Here is a 15,835-nt window from a genome sequence, read left to right as displayed (position 1 = left end):
CTTGCTGTTGCACTGCCATTTCAGCTTTTACTGATGCATCCAGTTTCTTGTCATCATTCTGTGATGGCAAGTTTCTTGGCACAGATAATGCAGATGCAACAGACTGACGAATTGCAATTTCAAGTTGCTGTTCAAAGCTGTTGTCTGATGAAGTGCAAGCTGAAGCAATGGCGCCACCTTAATTATTTTCAACTATAACTCTGTTATTTCTTGATCGATTTTTCACTTTTACATGCTATATATGCGATCTTGGCCGTTCCCGTTTTCCCAGGAATTACAGCAGTTTCATTCCCGGGAATGCGGGAATGAAAAATGTCTGGGAATCCCGGGCTCCTTAGCTGAGACAGCACTTTGCTGAATGGCGATGTTGGCAAACACCATAGAGGAATACTTTTTGCCAATCATCACTGACTGGCGTCGATTTAACAGGAAGTCATACACCCAGCCACAAAAGAAACCACTAATAATTAATAAGAGATTCTAAGTCATATTTACAAGGAAACAAACCTTAATATTTTTTATTTGGTAAATGCAATGCACTCCTGTATCCTAATACAATGACTCATATAAATATATGTTACACAATGCAGTTTATAAAAATGCACACATTAATTGTGTAACCACACCGAGTCACTACAAAACTATTCCCATCCATGCTATCCTGCTAGAAATTAGGTAAGCATTTCAACTCCAGATTTCATTCAACTCGTACTTTTTTTGCTTCAAGCCACCTAAGAAGTACTCCTAGTCAAAGCTTATATGGCAAAATGCACCAAAAAGAGAAAAGTGAAGAAAGCAATTCTATTAAAAACTCCCCAGACAAATGTGGCAGGAAGGAAGACATCTCAAACAATGAAGACGAATACCAAACAAGTGACCTTGAGAACAATGCAATGGATACAGGTGAAAATTATAATAAAGATGGACATGAACATGCAGCAGGTGATAAAAACAACAGCATCAGTGGCCCATCACCATTTACCAGTGATAACAATGCTAACCATCAGAAAAGGCTACCCAGCCAATCTGAACATACTCTCCCGATGTCACTAGGATCATTTTCCTTAATAAATAAATGACCAAGTATAATATTTTTGTCTCATTTGTTTAACTGGTTTCTCTTTATCTACTTTTAGGACATGAGTGAAAATCTGATGATGTTTTAGGTCATATTTATGCAGAAATATAGAAAATTCTAAAGGGTTCACAAACTTTCAAGCACAACTGTATATCAAAACCAAAGGTGTTTCAGATCTGCTTAATCAAAATCTAATCTGAAGTGTATTCATTTTTTGCATTGTTAATTCTAGAAATTAAATTCAGTTTAGTAGTTTCATTACTATGTGTATGGCATGAAGGCATTTTTAAAATACCAAGTTTATGCGGGGACACTAAGATTTACTCAGAAATTAAATAAATAAGATGTGGATAGATTTACTTTAGTCTCTTTAATTATGTCTAGCTTTACTTTTATCTGTTTAATGATGTCATTTATTGCAAGAAGCCCCAAAACACAGGACATGCTCACAAGAAGCTAACTCCCAAGTCTCTTTTGCTCCAGAAATAATTGTTGGAAATCATACTTACAAACATATTTATCATAAAAGAATAACTACTGGAAATAATCCCTTTAACCTCTGACTAAAAAGTAAAAACCTTAGCCTTTGTGACAGTGGAGCTACAAAATATAAAACGCCACAAACTGTATATTAAAAAAAAAAAAAAAAAAAAAAAAAAAAAAAAAGACTAAAGACTAATCTCCTCAAAAACAAAAAGTATTACACAAATGATACATGTGAAGCTCCTGGCACACAAAAATTTCACAAAAATAATGGCATTGTAATTTACAAAAAATAAAGAAAATTGAGCACAAACAATGAAAAAAATTAATTATGCTAGGCAATAAAAGAAGATCACTGCTGCCCTCTACTGTAAGTTGTAAATTAATATATAGAATTTAACACAAACTCAAGATGTGGTACATTTTTAAATCATTTATTATTATCGAACATGCCATTGTTCACATATTACATCTTAATTTATCCTCCTTCTTGTCTCTGCTATTCTCACACCAAAGTAAAATGTTAGATTTTGAAACTATTTCACTAAAATCAAGAACATTTTCACTCATACAGAACCTATATAACTAAATAATAACATTATTGATAAAAGAGTTAAGTATTCGCCCTCTACTATGACTGACAACTTCTAGCACTAACAAGAAACAAAAGTAATACTCACTGAGGTCTTCTGCCAATTGCACTCTCCTTCCAGTAATTAGTTGGACCTTTTTGTCATTGTCATCAGCAAAGTCCTCCAACACTTCTTTCACATTTTTCTCTAGTCGTCGCACTGCAATATTGGAAAACTCAAATATTACCAATAATTTTAAGCATGCACTTGAAACACTAAAACCTCACATACAATTGCTAAAACTCTACAATTTAGTCTCACTTTTAAAACACTGATTAACTGTTCTTAATTTTTGTGCAAATGGGGAGGGGGTCTTACATTCTACTATCATTTTATGGGATAAGGGGTGTTGGGGACATTAATGGTATTGAACATAAGCCAAATAAAAGTACTCTATAGGGTCCCTGGCTGCAAATCAATGTGGTTTGGCTTAAAATCATTTACATATAACATTCCCTGGAAAAGAACTGAATGATAGATTGCCTCTTTCTGCTTCTTCTCACTAAAACAGTACCTTGTACTCTTCTCTGCTGTTCTGAGAGTATGAAACCATACTAGTGAAGAAGGGAAAAGCAACCACTTACCTGAACTCAAGTTTATTCCAGCCATACACTGTGTAAAAACAATAATGTACCAGAATTTAAGGTACAAAAAATGTAATGGCTCTGTTTTCAAACTGAAAGGCTCATGATTTCTGAATAATACATACGTATCACATCTGTTTTAAAGATTTCGGCAAAATAATTAAATACATTTTTTGTGAAAGTATGAGTAGTTTTTTGTTATTTCATTTCATAATCATAGTGGCACAATTCAGCAAACATTATAAAAATGTGTATTTTAGTTTAATTGTGTGTCTTGGTTTAGAAATAAACACCGCCAAAGACAATATTTTAAACAATATTATACTTACTTTTAATTATTTACTTTGCATAGAATACAGTGAGTAATTTTAATGTATGGTAAAATGTTCTACAAATGACCTGCTGGAACTGGACAGCTACAAAATTAAAACCATTGGCTGGTTTATCACTTCTAAATACTATACAATAAGAAGCTAGACATAGCATATTTTATTATTGTTAGGTAGTCTGCAGTAAAATCTGCCAAGCTGTTAACATTAAAGTATACCGTATCAAACTACTCTTAACAAAGAAACCTAATTTCACAACTGCATGCATCTTGCAGATTCTGGATACAAAAAAGGCAATCAAAAACTATATCAAATGGTTGGAAAAGAATATATGATGTAATATTATTATAAAAACTAGTCATTAAGCCCGTTACAATAATGGTCGCTAGAACAGTAGTGCATAAACATTAGTAGGAACAGTCTATATTAAATGGCAAGGGACTTTGACCTCATTCTTTTTGTTGGTCGTATTTTTCTTTGTCTTTCAGCCTTTCTTTTGTTGATGTTTACTTGCTGAGCTGACCGTTCTTTGTGGGCTGCCGCCGTGTATTGTGTGTCTTTAATTTTCTGTGACAGTAATACTGTCTTGTACGTCCGCTGGCTTGTACGTCCATAATATACCTTTAATTTTCTCTGGCGGTAATACAGGCGTGCGTGTCGGTAATATGCCTTTAATTTTCTCTGACAGTAATACTGGCTTGTATGTGGCTGTAATATGCATCACTGTATTGTGTACCTTTAATTTCCTCTCGCAGTAATACTGGTTTGTATTTCCGTAAAACGCCTGTAACTTTCTCTGACAGTAATATCACGCATCGCACCGTGCCCCGCGCATGCGCACTTCACCAGAAGACACACACACATGGACACCTGGACGCACACAGGGATTTTATTAAAGAGGATTGTGGAACAGAAAAATAAGCCTTAGTGTCAACATCCAGTTACTCAAATATCTCTTGCTTGTAATTATGCTTATTTTGAATAAATCTATATGAATACATTTTTGACAACTCAGTTTAATATTTCAACTTTAGTTTTATCAATATATGTTAAACCCTGTGCACAACAGTACTACTAACATGTCTATTTTAGTAGCTAAACTGAACTGGAGACAGCTTTTGCTTAAACAACTACAAATATTAGAAAGAGTATGTAACCCAACATAAAATAAGTTATACAGTACTACACTGCAAGTACTCACAAATTTAATCAATGAGAATGGTATGTTTTATGCTATTATGCAGTGCAGTGACATTCTTGTGTATATTTTTTATATACAGTATATTTTTTTTATACAAATTAATGCTTTTGAATACTACGAAAATCAACTTTATCCCCAGGGACTCTTAAATTCAGCCTTTATTAATATATGTAAAACAATCAGTTTTTTAAATGGGCAAAGCTTCATTAGGTCAATCAGCAGCAGATCAAATCAGTATAAACTCCAAGGAAGAACCTGGGAATACTTCTAGGGCTTCTCTGATTAGGTTTTGAAAGGCCGATACCAATCACTGATTTCACGTTACTTGATCAGCCAATTCTGATTCCATTTTTTTTTTCTTCATTCCTTTAAAAAAAAACCTTTTACACTAATCTGCTGCATAACCAGACAAATAGAAGCCTTATATCGTATATAAAAGTGTACTTTTATAATTAAAATATAGACCACAGGTATTAACTGCATTTTTATTAACAAAATTAAATTCTATAGGCTTATTGTTCAGTCACCATAAAATATTTAAAAAAAAATGTACAAATCTGTACAAAAATATTTATTCATAATAGATATATAGCATAAAAGAAAATAAAATGCTTCTCATAATTACAAGCTGTCATACTGTTTAGTTTTTTTCTGTAATATACCTATCTGTAACAAGGCTTAATTAAAAAAGTAGTTTAATAAATTATATATGCAGTATACATTCACACAATTAATTGAGATTGGCAATTAAACACTGCTTAAATATAATATACATGCACTTATACATTTCAATCACTTTAAATCATTAATTGCACTACAGATTTTTGCTGTTAAAATATACATTTGCTATATTTATAGAGGTGTGTTTTTTTCTTCAGTGTATCAACTAGACATTCATAATTCTTGAGGTGTAATTATAATATATGGATTACCATTTTAATTATGTAGTACTTGTTTTTTTACCACAAGTTTTACTCTATGACACACAACAACAAATAATAAACACAGTATAAGTCTTTAAAAGAAGCCTATTGTTTACTAAGCAGCAATTTCAAATTGAAATTAATGGTGTAAGCTGCTGCATTTTAAACAAATATGCAGTCCAAATTTAAACTGTGTTCATTTTAATTTAAGGGACAAAATAAAGGTCTGACTTCTTTAAAGTAGCTTTTCTTGCTGTTTGTCTAGTTGGACAGGACAACTTCTCCAATTACTTTTTTTTCCAGTTTATTACTCCACTTATTTAAAGTAAAGGCTAATATACCAATCACCTCTTGTTTACTGATAAAAAACAAGCTTCCACTTGCTGATCTTTGTTTACACTGCAGTAAGTTTGCTGAAAAAAAAAAAAAAAAAAAAAAAAAAAAAAAAAAGTAACACAACAACTAAATTACCATAAGGCATAGAAAAACAGGGGCTGAAAATATTGGTTTTTGTGATCGGCCTTTTTAGTAATCACTGACTGGGTCTTTTGTTAGTGAAAATTGTCCGATTTCAATTTGCGTCCAATTGATTGGAGCCATACTACTTCTTTAACAATGTCCAAAAGCTGGGAAAAATCTCTATATGCATAATCAAAAGTTCTCTCTAGTAAAAAAATAGACATTACAGTACATTTTGGATTAGTTTGGTGTAACTTTTGCTGAACTTAAAAAGAAATATACATGAGCTTTATGTTGTATATATTTAAATGGAAACAATACAATTATGCAGAGTTTAACTTCATACAAAAATTGTGAACCTGACCAGCATTTCATTTTCTGGTAAGAATAAGTAAAGCTGAAAGAGAACCAAGTTATGTACCTTCATTATTGGTAAGTTGCTGCCTCAAAGTATTAGCTGTAATTCCAAGCATTCTCTGGATTCGCCAGAACAGGACAACATCATTACACTCCAGCTGCAAAAATCAGAAGCAAACAGGTTTTGTTAGGGGTTGGCAAGGTTTTCAAAAGTTTCAGCAGATTTTTTTTTTTTTTATTATTCTCTAGTGGAAAATACTTAAATCTGCACTTCAGCCATATATTATTAATCATCAGTAGATTTTGCACCATATAATATAGATATTGTGAAAGAACAGCAAGATGAAAATCTGATTAAAATCCCTAACACAACCCAGAACAGACTAAAGCTACTGACCTCTGCATCCACAAAGTGCCTTTGATAATAGTAGAATCCTCTTCTACAAAGATTGCAATGAGACAGTGCTGTCTTTAGGAAGTGCCGACGAAAAAGCTGGTGCCAAGTGTCTTTTATCTGAAAAACACAGATGTTGTTGTATAAATGAACTATTATTAGTAAAAGGTGGAAGGAAAAAATCTATTTTCTTATGAGGCAAGGTGTAAGGCAAACTGAAAAAAAGTACATCAGGATCTGTTTGATTAAATAAAAAAAAATCGCTGTCTCAGCTACTGAGACCACCTGAAGTACACATCTGGAAAAAGTTAACTGCCCTGTGTAACATTAATATGGTGGTCACTGTGAACTGCTGGCTGGGTGCTCATCCCATTTATTTCTGTGATATCTGGTGTATTACATTACTCCACATACTTCAAAAAGTCTTGGAGAAAAAAAACCCTTCAACACCATACCAAAGTAATAAAACTAATCAAACATTAAATTGATACCTACATACGCAAAGATTTTCAAAAGAAAAATGCTGTCTATTAAGTAACAAGTATTTGACTGTCAGAGTGATACCAAAAAGAAGTAAATGCATATGGAAAAATATACAGAAGGAAATATGACTGCACAGTTTAGTGCATTCTGTTTAGTACTCCTACTATTTCAAAGATCTAACTCTTCTAGCTTTAAACTGCTGTAAACAACTGTAGCATTGTAACCAATCACAGACATACTGTATCTGCGAAGTACATGAGTACATGGGCAATTTAGACACACACACACATCTTATGATTAATTACATCCTCAGATGCTAAGAGTGTTTTTAGGAATCTGATCCCTAGCAAAATTTTTTAAATGGAGAATTTGTTTAATGCTTGAAGCAGCTTCCAAAAAAATGAGAAGTATGTTTAATTTTGAGCCTAGACTACTTAATATGGTTTATATTTGGTTCATAATATAGTAATACTTGGTTATCAAGAGTGAGAATGCTGAAAAAAACAATATGAGCAAATAGTTCACGATTCAATATTGTATTTTACCTAGATTTGGTTTATTATCTCAGATATTCCTTATTAAAATGTATGGAACTGAGAAGAAAGGAATTTCTAGAGTGATTTGTGTGGGTTTTTAAAATGACTAGCCCTTCTGGTTTACTAAAGTAAAAATTCTGTGTGTAATGGGTGTCTGTCATCAGTTTAAATCATTTCCAGTTTTTCCAGTACTACATTTTGAGAAACACTTACCAAATAATCTACATAAGCCCCAATAGCTTTAGCTACATGTTTGGTAATCTTCCGAAGATTTTTAAAAGTTTGACTTGTCAGACCACTAAACCAGGCAATGAAGCTGTAACTGAAGACAGACTGTACCACACTGCGATAAAATAACATAAGGTTCTTGTCCACTTTAAATAATCAAAGCGTTTATGGAGGAGAAATAAGTGAAGTTTGCAATTACATTATGTATTTCTTGCATCTATATTCCAGATAGAAAATGATCATGAAGGATACTTTCTAAGTATTTATATTTAATAACTATTTTTACCTGTTCACCAAGAAAAATGATGGGTCAACATACAGAGTTCTGCATCTTAAAGTCAAACATCATTTCTTTGTCTTTTTGAAATTTAAAGTAAGATGGTTCAAGTTCATAAGATTAAATAATGGATTTCATCCTCCCCAGATATGCATCTTAATAGCGTGGTGTCACTGGACTACTTGATAATTGGAATAACAGTCATTATTCTGCCTCATATAATTTGTGCACAGTGTAAAAATAGTAATGAAGACAAAACATATTCTTGAAGAACCACTATATTTCAGAAAACTAATTTTGAAAAAACGTAATGTACTTTGACTGTCTATGAACGATTTAAAAGAAATTCCTGAATCTATAATGTAATGAATGGGTTTACATTCATATTGTTCGATTTTTCAATCAGTATGTGAGGCTGGATGGTATTAAACACTGAAGAAAAATCCATAAATAGTGCGCTGACACAGGAACTAGACTTATCGATAAAAGTGCAAATATGATGTAGGATAACCAGCAGTAAGCACATCGGTGGTGATCTTAAAATTACTTAGTTTCTGCCGTACATTTTTTTTTTTTAACCAAGCGTTTAATGTATTTCATTGGAATGGAACTGAGTGCCACAGGTCTATAGCCATTTGGACTGCTTGGCTTGGAAACATTAGGAGCTGGGGTAACGACTGACTGTTTCCACAGCTAATGTTCAATAGCACAGCTCAGGAACCAGTCAAAAAGCAAATGAAAAACTGGAGAAAGCTACTTGGAACATGGCCTTATCTGGCCCCAGTGCTTATTATGGGTGCTGTAATCAGTGGTATCAAATCTTGTAGTTAAAGTCATTAAGTTCATCCTCTTAACAGCTTGTGGGCCTTGTGTGATGGAAGGGTTACACTTTTTTTTTTTTTGATCCAGTCATGTGATTGTTTTAACTCCTTTTCAAATCTGCTTTGGATATCATTAAGACATCTCTCAATTTTTCCTCATACATCTTTTAATCTTTTAAACACTTTTCTTGTATCTTATTTTTCCAATGAGCATGTTGTTTATCCAAAAATAGTGATTTTACATCTTTGGTAATCCATGGCATAGATTCAAAGAATTTCACATATATTCACTAACAGTATAAGTGGCATCATCTAGTGTCTGTGAGGATGTCAGCACATCCCAGTTAGTACAACAGAAGCATTCCTACAGTACTCATCCACTATTATTGTACATGCTTTGTGTTTTCCATGTGGCTGTTTTCCTTGTTTCAGTTTCTGCTTGTACTTTGGCAGTAAATGAATAATGGAGTGGTTTGACACACCCAGAGCTGCTCCGCGATGGTATATATAGAAGTCGGAGATGTTTCCATAAAATCTGTCCAATGTGTTGTCCTCTCTAATATTAATATTCACTGGTATATATTAATATAATATACTGATATGAATGTGGCAATACTAATTTCAGTTTACATTAATTGAAATCACACATCACAAGTTTTAATGTGCCAGGTGATTTGATATTCAGATTCTTAATTTCCAAAATTATTTCAGCAGCAACTCCCACATATACATAAACTACTTTCATAAATATTTGATTAAACTCACATAGTATACAATATGGACAAATAAACAAACGTTTGATAATATGGACAAAGTCCGACAGAGACTAGTTCAATATTCAGCATGCCGATGCACTTACTTACAGCGATATTATTACACCACATTTTATTAACGTAGAGGTAGACCCCACCGCCCAACTGGTAACTTGAAGCTGAGTTTCTCACCTGCCTTTCACATACAAATTCGTCTATTTCAATGTCTTTGCCCAATTTCATATTTTTAAATCATTTCTCAGTAAAGTACATTAGACACCTTTCACAATACTCATGGAGGTATCACACAGATGTCCTTAGCTTATCCAGTTTATTCCACAAGGATGTTGCTCAATGATCGTGGGCAACAGTGCTTAAGAACTTTCTCATCTAAGACTCACTCAAAGTCCACCTCTTTTCTCTTTTTATGGGTTTTGTAGCTTTTAATTTGTGTGGTATGTCAGCTGCACAACTAATAGCTGGTCTTACTGACAGCAGTGCATACCGGCTGTAGATGAAAAATGCCAGGCAGCTGCCCTCCTAGGATTTGCTGCGCAGGCACTGCCCAAATGTTTCAATGAATTATGAAAGTGATAATTAAAAATTGAAATATTTTACAAATATTGTAAAGAATTCTATAAAAGGAACTACTGAGAGACTGGTAAGAGAAAACAAAAGAAACATTTTAAAATGATTAAAAAAAACAAACACAAAAAGATATGCACTGAGAGGTCCCTTAAATAACTAACAGCACCAGACTCAAACATAATGAATATATACAACTATCTAAAACTGAAATACTTAGTGTAGTATAAAGACAGTATGAAAGCTAAACAAGAAGTAGCAAGTTCCCAGTAATCAGCTCACAACTTAGATAAACTATATTACAGATTCATAGCATGAGGCATACTTATATCTCACAGGCTCATGAAAGTAGATAAAGATGACAGAAGCCATGTCTTTTTATTTAGCTAAAGTGGCATGGATCGTGGACTATCTTACAAACAGACCTCAGTATGTGCGTCTCGGGAACTGCAGGTCTGACATTGTGGTCAGCAACACAGGAGTGCCGCAGGGGACTGTACTTTCTCCAGTCCTGTTCAGCCTATATACATCGGACTTCCAATATAACTCGGAGTCCTGCCACGTGCAAAAGTCCGCTGACGACACTGCTATCGTGGGCTGCATCAGGAGTGGGCAGGAGGAGGAGTATAGGAACCTCATCAAGGACTTTGTTAAATGGTGCGACTCAAACCACTTACACCTGAACACCAGCCAAACCAAGGAGCTGGTGGAGCTCCTGGACCCCGTGATTAGGGGTGGGCGGTATGACCAAAATTCTATATCACAGTATTTTTCTAAATTACCCCGGTTTCACGGTATTTGACGGTATTTTTTTCCCATGCATGAGTGGATGTTAAACACATTTTCCACTGCAATTACTGGCTAAGAATAACCTATTCCACTGTCAAGAGCATTGTACATTGTACAAAAAAAAACATTTTAATGTGCACACAAGTATTAATACAGGTTTGCATTGCCCCATAAAGTGATACTTTTCAAGGGGGTGGCACTAATGAAGAGAAGGAAATCACAATGCATGACAGATGCAGTCAAAATATAGAACCTTTTTATTTAACAAATTTTGCAAAAACTTAAATTATAATTTTGACAACATATTTTCAACCATCCAAAGAGGTATTTAGACTTAGGAAAATATCCAGAAGTGCTTGTCAAAAGTTGTATTGCACTGAACATGTCTTAGAAAAGGAATAAATAAATATTTTTTGTAAAACAACTACACTTTCTGTTAATGTTAACAATCTCTGTCCACTGACACGTTAAAGTGACTTTTTAAACAACTTTACCATCATTAAACTGCATAATATTTAAACTAATAAATAATAACAATAAAATAAATAATTGTATTATTACTGATAGTTGCACTATTACTTCAAGGCTTCAAAAGCCCAGGTGCATTACACAGTATTCACCAAATTAAAATAAAATAAAACAAGTGCAATCTTGGTGATGACATCTTTACCAACTGAACTATCATTTAGGCAAACTGCATTAATATGGACCTTGCTTCAAGCTAAGCTATATACATAAATAATACAGCTGCAACTTGCATTTATAATTGTATTTGTGGTATAGCCCTACAGAATCGTATTAGGGCCACGATGAAGAAAAAAAAATACGGACACAGGGAAGAAAAAAAAAAAAACTATACGTCGAGAATAAAGTCGACATTTCCACTTTATTCTCGCCGTTTATGTCGAGATTAAAGTCGACATTTCCACTCTATTCTCATAGTTTACTTTATAATTAAAGTAGAATGTCGTAAACTAAACTTCATCCTAAAATCATTGTTTAATTTACTAGATTTTCTCAAACCCCGTCATAAGTTAATGTAGCACATTAAATGCTTTGTGTTGTGTTCCCCGACCCAGTTGTTAATCACTACGCTTCTTAAACTGACTTCCTCCGCACTAAGAGGAGACAGCGATCACCATACAGAATCCATTCACTGTATGATATTTCTGCTTTCTGAAAATTTAGAATGCTAAGATAAATACTTGATATCATTTTCATGATGAAATGCATTAAAGCAGGTATTAAACATGCACGGTAGTGTGGCGGTAGTGCTGCTCCCTCGGTGTACGTTCAGTATGTATGTATGTATGGCAGGTGTGACGAGGCTCTGAAAAACTGGATGTATGAATGGGTATCGCACAGGTTTAACTTAAATATTGTTTAAATGTTGGGTTTGTGATCTGGTGGTCGGAGAGACGAACACAGAATTCAATGGATGTTATTCTGAGCAGGCTTTCTTTATTGCACGCTTGCTGTCTCTATCTGATGTACCAAAACCCCAATTTCTATCCTTCCTTTTTCTTTCTCCACATAACCAATCACCACACGATAAATGTCTTTGTGCAGCTTCTCGTCCAGACCTTGGTCATCTCTAAGCTGGACTACTGCAACTCTCTGCTGTCTGGACTTTCACTAAAGGCAACACGACCACTTCAACTGATCCAGAATGCAGCTGCAAGACTCGTTTTTGATATTCCCAAATTCTCGCACACTACACCTCTGCTGCGGAACCTGCACTGGCTCCCTGTGGCTGCCCGCATCAGGTTCAAAACCCTAACACTTGCCTTTAAGGCCAAAACTGGAGCTGCACCACCTTACATATCAGCACTGGTCAAACAGCGTGTCACTTCTCGCTGTCTCAGAACATCAAGCACTGCACGTCTCGAACCACCCTTACTTAAAAGAAGAGGACGACATGCATCAAGACTCTTTGCAGTGTTGGCTCCTCAGTGGTGGAACGAACTTCCTCTTGCTGTACGAACAGCGGAGACCCTCACTGTCTTCAAACGTCGCTTGAAGACACACTTCTTTCAACAGCACTTGGACTAAAGTCCCCATACTTTTTTTTCTACCCTTTTTTTGTCAAAAAAAAAAAAAATTTTGTACTAACTTACTATTTTCTTCTAGCAGGGTTTTGTAAACAACTTGGTCAGCGGTAACTTGTTTAATGACAGTAGATTTAATCCTAGCCTTAAAGACTGAAGAACAGTCGTAGACTACTAAGCACTGTTGTAAGTCGCTCTGGATAAGAGCGTCTGCTAAATGATGTAAATGTAAATGTAAATTAAAACTAGTTATAAACTTAGCCCACGGAGTGTTCAGAACTTTAAAAATATCTTTGTTATACATGTTTAATTATGTCATCCATTCAGGGTTGTGTCCATCCCTGAACAAGTTGCCAGTACATCGCAGGATGAATACAAGCAAAACACACACTAGCAGGGTCAATATAGCATAACAAAACCCCACATCCTACATGACTTTGAAAGGAAACTGAAGCACGCCGAGTAAACCCACCAGAAAAACATGCAAATGCAAGGCAGGGTACACCCGGGACACCCTTGCTGCGAGGCAGCAGTGCAACCTCCACGCCGCCGTGCCCCCACATGATTAATACATGCTTTAATGCATTTCACCATGAAAATTATATCAAGTATTTATCTTGGCATTCTAAATGTTCAGAAAGCATGAATATCATGTGACTGTGTGCAGAGGGTACAGACCTATAAATACCTGGAAGTGCAGCTGGATGATAAATTGGACTCTGTGCAAGAGAGGACAGAACCGGCTATACTTCCTTAGAAGACTGGCGTCCTTCAACATCTGCAATAAGATGCAGCAGATGTTCTATCAGATGGTTGTGGCGAATGCCCTCTTCTACGCAGTGGTGTGCTGGGGAGGCAGCATAAAGAAGAAGGATGCCTCACGCCTGGATAAACTGGTGAGGAAGGCAGGATCTATCGTAGGCATGGAGCTGGACAGTTTGACATCCGTGGCAAAGCAACGGGCGCTCAGCAGGCTCCTATCAATTATGGAGAATCCACTGCATCGACTAAACAGTGTCATCTCCAGACAAAGGAGCAGCTTCAGTGACAGACTGCTGTCAGTGTCCTGCTCCACTGACAGACTGAGGAGATCGTTCCTCCCCCAAAATATGCGACTCTTCAATTCCACAAGGGGATGTAAGCGTTAACATTAATCAAAGTTATTGTCTGTTTTTACCTACATTTTTATTACTCTTTAATATTGTTTTTTTGTATCAGTATGCTGCTGCTGGAGTATGTGAATTTCCCCTTGGGATTAATAAAGTATCTATCAACATCACTCTGATTAACACTGCACAGTGAAGGTAAAAAAAAAAATATATACACAAAAAAGATAGACACCCTGGAGGAGAAATTTATCATTCCCTCCCACAATTACTTTTCCCAAGATGTGCTGTCTTCACTTTATTCCAAATGTCTAAAAGAAGTTGAAACATGTAGCACACTATGTAACCAAAACTGATTTGTGATCGAACAAAATTACAGAAACATACCTGAGCCTGACAGGTTTATTAATACAAGTATTGGTGGAGAATTTCCACTGAAAAGCACATGTTTTGCAGACAGCATACTTTTTGTGAGAGTATACCAAAGATGCAGTTGCTCATGGATTAAGCAACACACTGTCCACATGGCGCTTGTAAGACAAGCAGCAAATTTTCACTAATACAGATAATGGGGTGAACAAAGTGAACACAGTTGTTACCAATGATGGCAGACACCGTTGCTTTCACCATAGGCTGCACTTAGTAATTGGTAATATTTATGCTAAAATTAAGCAATGTATATATTGCCACATCTTATTTGCACACTTCACTGCATATGTGTGTCCAAATGCTGCATAGTGTTTAATGCTAGAAACAGGTTGTTATTCTTTTTTTCTTAATATATTAACTTAAATATTGAAAAATTAGTGTATATTTGGTATGTTTACAAGTATGGACCCATCTAGGTATATGTGATTTCTGAATAAATGTTTAAAACTGCAATGAAGTATTATAGGAACATAGCTTTCAATTTAATTGGTTTAGGTTATGTATACAGTTAGGCCCATAAATACTTGGAAAGAGACAACTTTTTTCTAATTTTGGTTCTGTACATTACCACAATGAATTTTAAACGAAACAGCTCAGATGCAGTTGAAGTGCAGACTTTCAGCTTTAATTCAGTGGGGTGAACAAAACAATTGCATAAAAATGTGAGGCAACGAAAGCATTTTTTAACACAATCCCTTCATTTCAGGGGCTCAAAAGTAATTGGACAATTGACTCAAACGCTATTTCATGGGCAGGTGTGGGCAGGTCCGTCATTATGTCATTATCAATTAAGCAGATAAAAGGCCTGGAGTTGATTTGAGGTGTGGTGCTTGCATGTGGAAGATTTTGCTGTGAACAGACAACATGCGGTCAAAGGAGCTCTCCATGCAGGTGAAAGAAGCCATCCTTAAGCTGCGAAAACTGAAAAAATCCATCTGAGAAATTGCTACAATATTACGAGTGGCAAAATCTACAGTTTGGTACATCCTGAGAAAGAAAGCAAGCACTGGTGAACTCAGCAACGCAAAAAGACCTGGACGTCCACGGAAGACAACAGTGGTGGATGATCGCAGAATCATTTCCATGGTGAAGAGAAACCCCTTCACAACAGCCAACCAAGTGAACAACACTCTCAAAGGGGTAGGCATATTGATATCCAAGTCTACCATAAAGAGAAGACTGCATGAAAGTAAATACAGAGGGTGCACTGCAAGGTGCAAGCCACTCATAAGCCTCAAGAATAGAAAGGCTAGATTGGACTTTACTAAAGAACATCTAAAAAAGCCAGCACAGTTCTGGAAAAACATTCTTTGGACAGATGAAACCAAGATCAACCTCTAC

General features: G+C 35.3%; 1 protein-coding gene across 2 annotated transcripts in view; it reads right to left on the bottom strand.

The window, feature by feature from the left end:
- Nucleotides 1-15,835, bottom strand: part of opa1 (OPA1 mitochondrial dynamin like GTPase) — a 215,802-nt gene that overhangs the window by 61,764 nt on the left and 138,203 nt on the right. For both annotated transcript variants that reach the window (XM_051922224.1, XM_051922225.1), the window contains 3 exons: nucleotides 6,444-6,560; nucleotides 6,111-6,204; nucleotides 2,242-2,352 (listed from right to left, as the gene is read on the bottom strand). In XM_051922224.1, the coding sequence (XP_051778184.1) occupies nucleotides 2,242-2,352; nucleotides 6,111-6,204; nucleotides 6,444-6,560 (322 nt within the window). The remainder of the gene's footprint in view (nucleotides 1-2,241; nucleotides 2,353-6,110; nucleotides 6,205-6,443; nucleotides 6,561-15,835) is intronic.

The sequence above is a fragment of the Erpetoichthys calabaricus genome, chromosome 2, assembly GCF_900747795.2.
Source record: "Erpetoichthys calabaricus chromosome 2, fErpCal1.3, whole genome shotgun sequence".
Classification (NCBI taxonomy): domain Eukaryota; kingdom Metazoa; phylum Chordata; class Cladistia; order Polypteriformes; family Polypteridae; genus Erpetoichthys; species Erpetoichthys calabaricus.
Note: the sequence above shows the minus strand (reverse complement) of the source record. Positions and strands in the feature narration are given on the sequence as shown.